The sequence below is a fragment of the Mesoplodon mirus genome (assembly GCF_964341445.2).
Source record: "Mesoplodon mirus genome assembly, chromosome: 19".
Taxonomy (NCBI): Eukaryota; Metazoa; Chordata; class Mammalia; order Artiodactyla; family Ziphiidae; genus Mesoplodon; species Mesoplodon mirus.
In genome coordinates, this window is record NC_138995.1 from 33,627,111 (window position 1) to 33,635,167 (window position 8,057).

The 8,057-nt window shown below is 54.0% G+C and overlaps 1 protein-coding gene across 1 annotated transcript; it reads left to right on the top strand.

The window, feature by feature from the left end:
- Positions 1–278: 278 nt before the first annotated feature.
- SNX20 (sorting nexin 20) lies at positions 279–7,830 on the top strand (the record flags this gene model as incomplete). Its single annotated transcript, XM_082606930.1, has 4 exons — positions 279–619; positions 3,753–3,891; positions 5,515–5,666; positions 7,162–7,830. Exons 2-4 carry the CDS (start codon positions 3,762–3,764, stop codon positions 7,828–7,830), a joined length of 951 nt encoding a protein of 316 aa, XP_082463056.1. The 5' UTR covers positions 279–619; positions 3,753–3,761.
- Positions 7,831–8,057: the final 227 nt, after the last annotated feature.

Sequence of the window (8,057 nt, forward strand, 5' to 3'; positions counted from 1 at the left end):
TTGTCTTGTTCCAGCCTCCTGCACTCCAGGCCACAATACGGTTGACTACAAATCATGCAACTGCCCAGAGGTTTGGCTTCCCTGGTACTTTCTGTCTGGCATGTGGGATGCAGCTTCCGCCAGAGAAAGGCACTCTGAGTCTACCCGTCCCCAATCCGGCCCTGGCTCTGCATCCCACCAGCTCTCTTCTCCAAGCCTCAGTTTCCCCATCTGTCCTTAGAGCAGGATGGCCCCCATCGTGCCTAGCTCACTAGGGTAGGATAATGCACATTAAAGAGCTTTGGGAACTAATGTCCGAAATGCCAGAGATTGTCAAGGACCCTGAGGGTCAGACAGGCTGATGTGGGAACTGAGATCCAGGCCCGCCCTGCCCTGCCAGGTCCTGCCCAGCAGGGCAGCCTCAGACTGTCTGTTAGTTGAGTTCACTACCATCTTTCATCAGCCAATGGGCTGGGGCCACCAGGAGCGGGTCACACAGCTTATTTCCTGTTTTCATACAGGGAACTTAGCAAAGTGGCAGCCACTGGCCTGCTCGCCCAGAGCTTGGAACAGAGAGCTGAAGGGGGCCATGTGACATCCCTCCTGGACCCCTGGACACGCACAGGACCAGAGACCTCAGGTCAGTGTCTGATCTCAAGCTCAGTGGGCCTCTGCCCACCTGTGGCCTGAGCCCCCTCCTCCTGTAACCGTCCCTCGGTACCTCTTGGGGGCAGGGTGGTAGGGAGAAGGGTTGGTGACAGATACGCAGGGCTCCCCTCAGCGCACTGGGGCGGAGCAGGGAGCAGCTCCTCGACCCTCCGTCTCCTCAATGCCTTTTGAAGTGCCAGATGCTTCTCCAACCTCTCCTGAGCCTGGGGAATAATCCACCAAACCTGTGTTTCTCAAAAAGTGGTGCCAGGGAACGCCTGTATCAGCAGAGCCCTCGGGACTGGTGCAAAATGCAGAATCCAGGGCTCACCCCAGGACCTGCTAGATGGGACTCTCTGACGTTGGGAGCAGGAAATCTGCCCCTCGGCACCTCCACTTCCACCCTCGCCCCTGAGGAAGTTCTGATATATGCTCACATTTGGGAGTGTCTAGGATCTTCTGTCTCCTAGGTTGGACTAGGGTGCTTTACTCTGTTGGAGTTTCACCCCTGATGGAATGTCCCCTCCTGCCCCCCCAGAGAGGTAGCATGGGCTCTGAAGGGGGCCCTGTGTGCCCATCACGAGAAGGTTGGACATGGCAGGCATCCCTTAGAGGGAGAAGTGATGCTCAGGGCACCTGGGAAGGAAGGAGCAAGGGTGACTGCTCCCGGAGCTGGATGGTGGAGGGGCTGGGCAGCTGCTGTCCGCTGGGCCAAGGACAGGCCCCCAAGCCAGGAGGACCAACACTCGTCATATTTTGTTGTAAAGCCTAGAAATCTTTGCTCTGCGGGGTGTAGAGATGGGAGGGAAGGGCCCACAGAACACCATGTACAGCTGTCCCCAGAGAGCTCTTGGAGCCACAGGATTGCTTTCCCCATTTCACAGATGGGGAAACTGAGGACTAGAGACTCCATAGATGCACCAGTGACAACTTTCTCCCTGCCACTTTCCAGTTTCAGCCGATCCCATAAAAGAGAACCTAAGGGAGCTGGCTTTGGCTGCTGAATTTGGTATTTATTCTAAGCTCTGGGTTCATGCTCAGCTTTTCCAGGTCTTTCCTGGAATGCCCAGCCAAGGCCATCATTCCTGGGATTCTCATGGGGTCTCTGGGCAAACAGTGCCCTGCTTCTGACCTGGCACCAGCTGCCTGATCAAGACAGCAGAGCTGGAAGGGCAGGGACCATTGAGGCCAATTCTACTCGCCATCACCCATTTTACAGATGAGCTAACTGAAGCAGGTGCATAGGAGTGCCCACAGGAATCACTGAGCCCCCAAGAGTCCTGGCTACCCAAAGTCCGTTGGATAAGAGTGTGTGGACCACTTGCTATCTTGCCTGGGCACCTACCAGAATATAGGGAACCTGTTCCTAGCCATCCATCATCTAGGACAGGGCTGGTGGCCACACCTCTCAGGTGGGGAAACCGAGGACTGGAGATATTAAATAACTTGCCTACGGACCCACAGTTGGTCAGGACGGAAGGCCTGACTCCTCAAGGGGAGAAAGCTATAGGGTACTCAAGCGTGTGCAGCCCTGGTCCAGCCATGCCCTGCTCTGTGCCTCGGTTTCCCATCTGTATAGGATGAGGCTGGACAGAGAGTCCCTGAGAGCCCCCCACTGGACACCAGCACAGAGCCCCCTGGAGAATGCCCCAGGGTTCCTTTCACCTGACACAGCAAGAGCACATTAAGAAGGAGGTCACGGGCTTCCCTGGTGGCGCAGTGGTTGAGAGTCCGCCTGCCGATGCAGGGGACACGGGTTCATGCCCCGGTCCGGGAAGATCCCACATGCTGTGGAGCAGCTGGGCCCATGAGCCATGGCCGCTGAGCCTGCGCATCCGGAGCCTGTGCTCCGCAACGGGAGAGGCCACAACAGTGAGAGGCCCGCGTACCGCAAAAAAAAAAAAAAATAGAAGGAGGTCAGGTCACTTGCATCCTTCTTATTTTGAATTTCTGTGCCTAAATGGTACCCCAGCTACTCGCTCCATCTGAGCTGATGTTTTAATTGGCCCTTTTTCTAATTTGTCTCAGACATTTTAACTTGTATTCCAACTTACATCTTCATTCAGCCATTTATTTCGCAAGTATTTCCTAGAGCCTCTATCACGGGTCAGGTACTAATAAAAGGGACGAATACAGTATCTGGTATGTGCGCAGCCCTGATCTGGCACTTCGCACAGTGTGCCTGACTTAACACTCACACCAGCCTCGTGAAGGTTACTGTGTCCCTTTTGTAGGAAACTGAGGCTCAGAGAAGTTAAATAACTTCCAGGCACCAGCTCATCTTGTTCACTTACCTGGGTCACAGACAGAGTTATGCATAAAATGAACCCCAGGACTCCCGCTGCCCACCCTCCCCTGAGTACCAGGAAGAGGATTCTGAAGTCAGACCAGCCTGCGTTTGTGCCCTGCCCACCATTTCCCAGCTCTTGATCCTGGGCAGCTCAAAGTCTCAGTTCTTTTACCATAAAATGGAGACGAAAAACTCCTACCACGCACTGATTCAGATGAAGTGAGAGAGTGGGTGTTGAATGCAGGGTGTGCAGCTTGCACACCACAGGCATTTGGCTCTGCTGGTGGGTCACGCTCATGAGCCACGTGACCTCGGGCTAAACCTCAGTTTCCTTATCTGTTATTCGAGTCACGATAGATTATCGTGGGTGTCAAATCAGATGGTGGGTATGAAGAGCCTGCGTGTATACGAAGTGGGTATAACAAGTTGCTAGTAAATGTTTGCTTAAAGATAAAGAGAGAGAAAAGGGAAGGATACATACCAGCCTCCTTGCTTTGGACACTAAGATTTTATTTACACATGTAATATGAAATGAAATATTGGTTTTTCTGGACAAGCCAGCAACTTTCTCTCAAGCAATCATTAAGCTACTACCTTTGCTTAAAGTCACCTCATTTAAAATTCAGAGCAACTCGATAATATAAGGATCCTAACTCTAAGAGAAGGTTCTGCTCAGCCTTGATCAGTCCAGCAAAGGGCCAGGCCCAGGTTTAGCATATGGCAGTTGGGCGGATGGCTAGGTGGGCAGTGGAGGGCTCAGCAGTGGAGACCTCAGGACCCACCAGGAACCCCAGCACAAGTGGGCACTCACTGTTCTCTCTTGTTTTCCTGGCAGCCTTGGAGCATGGCAACTCCCAAGCACGCCAGGAGCCCTGGATGGACAAGACCCCTAGCCCAGTGCATGGCAGGGACCAAGCCGAAAGCATCAGCCCCTGGCCCAGACCTCCCACGTCCAGGACCTGAAGAGCACTTAGGTGGGTTTGAGGCTTGGGGCTTGGTCGGGGGGATAGAGGTTTGAAGACATTTGAAATACAAATGTGCATACTTCGGTGGATGCCATGAGAAACAGGGCAGCTCACTTAACTTGTGTTATCCCAAAGTAGACACTGAGACAGGGATTTGGTGCAAGTGGTTTATCCAGGAGACAATGCCAGGAGGTATGGCAGGGGAGTGGGAAACCGAGGAAAGGAAGCGCAGGAAACCAGTACGGGATGTCGATGAAAAGATTACCACTGTGGGCAACTAGGGCTCAGTCCCAATGGGGGTTGTCTGGGAGACCGTATGGATCACACCTTAGAGCTGTCGCAACCCAACGGCAAGGAGGCCAGCCTGCTATCCCCTGGTCCCATCCTCCACTGGCAGAGGTATGCTCCACAGCATGCTGCAATGGCCCAAGAAAGCCCTCAGGGGGAGAGTCCCAGGTGCTTCCAATAGAAGCCAGTGGGATGTTCCAAAACAGTCAATGCCAGTGAGGGGGCATGGCCGGGCACTGACAGTGTCTGCTATAGCGCCAGCTCCTGGAGCAAACGTCTGTCATATGCATGCAACCCTTCAAGATGTGCTGGCTGACCGCCTGCTCTGTTCCTGGCCCTATGCAGGCACTGGGGAAGCAGGAACAATCAAACACCGTGCTGGCCTTCAAGTTTAGTAAGGAAACGGATCTGTAGAAAATAATGTAAGATGCCATGGAAAAGGCACAGGGACAAGGTGGGAGGCTCTTATTCTAACACCAAAGGGCAGTTGAAATGATACATGGGTTGGGTCCTGAAGGACATATTGGAGAAGGGCTCCTGGGACACATGTCCCTTGAAATAAAATGTACAGTGGTTTGTGCATTTGGGGAGAGGAAGGATTCTAAGCTTTCCCAAGATTCTCAGAATGGCCTAGGGCTCAAGTGAGGTTTAAGAAACACTGTTAGGGGCTTCCCCGGTGGCTCAGTGGTTGAGAGTCCGCCTGCCGATGCAGGGGACACGGGTTCGTGCCCCGGTCCGGGAAGATCACACATGCCGTGGAGCGGCTGGGCCCGTGAGCCATGGCCGCTGAGCCTGCACGTCCGGAGCCTGTGCTCCGCAACGGGAGAGGCCACAACAGTGAGAGGCCCGTGTACCGCAAAGAAGTGGCATGTGCAAGAAAAAGCAGGGAGTGTGGGGAATGAGATGAGAGAGGAAGGGCCCGCCAAGCTGAACCTGGAGCCCAGCATCCTCAAAGCTGCCCCCATCGTCCGCTGGTGTGCGCTCAGCCGACAGTAGGGAGGGTGGAAACCCACCAGCCACATCCCTGCTCTTCCGGATCATTGGGTTTCACAACAGCCAGACGTGGACGATGTACCACAGACACACTGCATTTCACAACCAAGAAGGCTCTTGGGGACGCTGGGCTGTTCCAGGTTGCCCATGGTGAGATGGATTCAGCCAGGTTGGGTGTAGGGGTCTGACTGATGCCCGACTGGGCCTATCCAAGGTGGGATGGAGGAGAGGGATATTCACAGCATTTCCAGATTCCCACGGCTCATCCCAGACAGACCCAGCCATCTCCCCAAGCCCTTGCCCCTAAAGCGCGCTGACCTGTGCTAGTCCTTAAGCGCGTGGTCCTTCCAGATGCCCACGGCAGCCAAAGCTCCAACTCCAGCATGACCACGCGGGAGCTGCAGGAGTACTGGCGGACCCAGAAACGCTGCTGGAAGCACGTCAAACTGCTCTTCGAGATCGCTTCCGCCCGCATCGAGGAGGGGAGAGTCTCCAAGTTTGTGGTAAGCAGAGACCAAAAGGTGATGGCGCACCTTCACGGCCTCCTTCCCGGCCCTGGGCAAGGCCGGTGGCCCCTCAGTCTCCCTGACCAGGAAATGGATTGACACACTTTAACTCACAGAAGTCTTCTGGCAAAAAATGGTCCAAAAGTGAGATTTCATGCTCAGCACTGTGAGAATTGGAGAGTCAAGGTGCCTAAGCCTAAGAAGCAAACTGCCCAGTTTAATCCCATGTTACCCGGTATTAGCATCTGTGTCCCTGCTTCATTGCTTTTGATATCCTCATATCATTTTTATTATGTACCTCATTTTTTCTTTAAAGTGGATCACTTTTTAAAAACACTGAATAGATTTATTTAAAAGGGAAATACCTTAAATGGAAAACCAGTATCACACGGCATAAGAAAAGGTCATTATAAAAGTAAATACAAGGAAAGCTCAGGGCTGTTATTAAATTCTAGCTGGTTACCATGGCTGGTGGAAAGCTGGGCTTGGGGCTGTTTTCTTTGGAATGGAATTTCAGCCTATGTTGGGGGAGAGGTTAATGACTATGGAAGACCCCCACACAGCCTTTCTTTGCCCCCCACCATTCCCCAAATGGGAGTGGAGTCATAATAATAGCTGACCCTGAGTGCTGACTTCACGTCATGGTTTCAGTGCATTAATTCATTTAATCCTCACTCAGTGAGGCAGGCTACTATCCTCATTCTCTGGATGAGAAAACGGAGGCTCAGAGAGGTTAAAGTACCTACCTAAAACCACACAGCTAGACCGTGGTGGGCTGGAATTATAACCGAGGCAGTCTGTGTCCTTAATCAGCATTCTCTTGAAAGAGAAAAGAATAGTTTCCTTACTTACAACATCACTGCCAGTATATCACCTAAAACCATCTCCCAGGAGTTCCACACCTGGAAAACACAGATCTTATTAATCCAAGCCTCCCAGTTCAGGAACCTGAGGCCCAGGGTTTTTTTTGTTTTTTTTGTTTTTTTTTCGGTACGTGGGCCTGTCACTGTTGTGGCCTCTCCCGTTGCGGAGCACAGGCTCCGGACACGCAGGCTCAGCGGCCATGGCTCACGGGCCCAGCCGCTCTGTGGTATGTGGGATCCTCCCAGACCGGGGCACGAACCCGTGTCCCCTGAATCGGCAGGCAGAGTCTCAACCACTGCGCCACCAGGGAAGCCCGAGGCCCAGTTTTGACCACGTAAAACCAAGAACACCCCAGGCCCCCCGCACGGCAGTTTCCTGTGTGCCCTTTCGGCCCCAGGATGCCTCCACGTCGCTGTGTTTGTTATTCTCCGGTTGACTCTTGTCACGATTCGCTGTTACAGCTCAGCCAATGCTGATGGCAATTTAAAACAGAATTGCAGATAGCCATCACCCATTTCCAGGGTATGCTTTAAACGATGGTCATCATTATTTTATTTCCCGGGCTCTCTCTGTCCGTTCAAACCCTCCGTGAGGGTGTAGTCAAAGGCCCTCTCTCTTTGCACCGCAGATGTACCAAATCGTCGTCATCCAGACGGGGAGTTTTGACAGCAACAAAGCCATCCTGGAACGGCGTTATTCAGACTTCGAGATGCTCCAGAAGAAACTCCTAAAGACCTTCCGGGAAGAGATCGAAGATGTCGTCTTCCCCAAAAAGCACCTGATGGGGAACTTCACCCCGGAGATGATCTCCGAGCGCAAGCTGGCCCTCAAAGAGTACCTAGGCCTGCTCTACGCCATCCGCTGCGTGCGGCGCTCGCGCGAGTTCATCGATTTCCTCACGCGGCCCGAGCTGAAGGAGGCCTTCGGCTGCCTGCGCGCGGGGCAGTACACCAAGGCCCTGGACATCCTGGTGCGCACGGTGCCGCTACAGGAGAAGCTGACGTCCCACTGCCCCGTGATGGTGGTGCCATCCCTGTGCGCCATGCTGGTGTGCCACCGCGACCTGGAGCGCCCCGCCGAGGCCTTCGCCGCCGGGGAGAGGGCTCTGCAGTGCCTGCAGGCCCGGGAGGGCCACCGTTACTACGCCCCGCTGCTGGACGCCATGGCCCGCCTGGCCTACACGCTGGGCAAGGACTTTGTGTCCCTGCAGAAGAGACTGGAGGAGAACCAGCTCCGGAAGCCCGCCCCCCGGGGCTTCACCCTGAAGGAACTCACTGTCCAAGAGTATCTATACTAGCCACTCCCCGGGGAAGCTTGAGAATTGGGGATCACCATAGCTCGTGGGCTTTTGGGGGTTGATTCTGAGCGGGAAGAGCCACTTTGGGCTCTAGCTTGTGGGATGACTTTGAACAATCCCCTCCTCTGGTCCTCCGTTTCCCCATCTATGTTGAGCGGAGATGCTTCCGGGCATCCTTGGAAGCCTCTGCTTGTGTCCTGTGTCCCCCTGATGCCAGGCCCACTTCG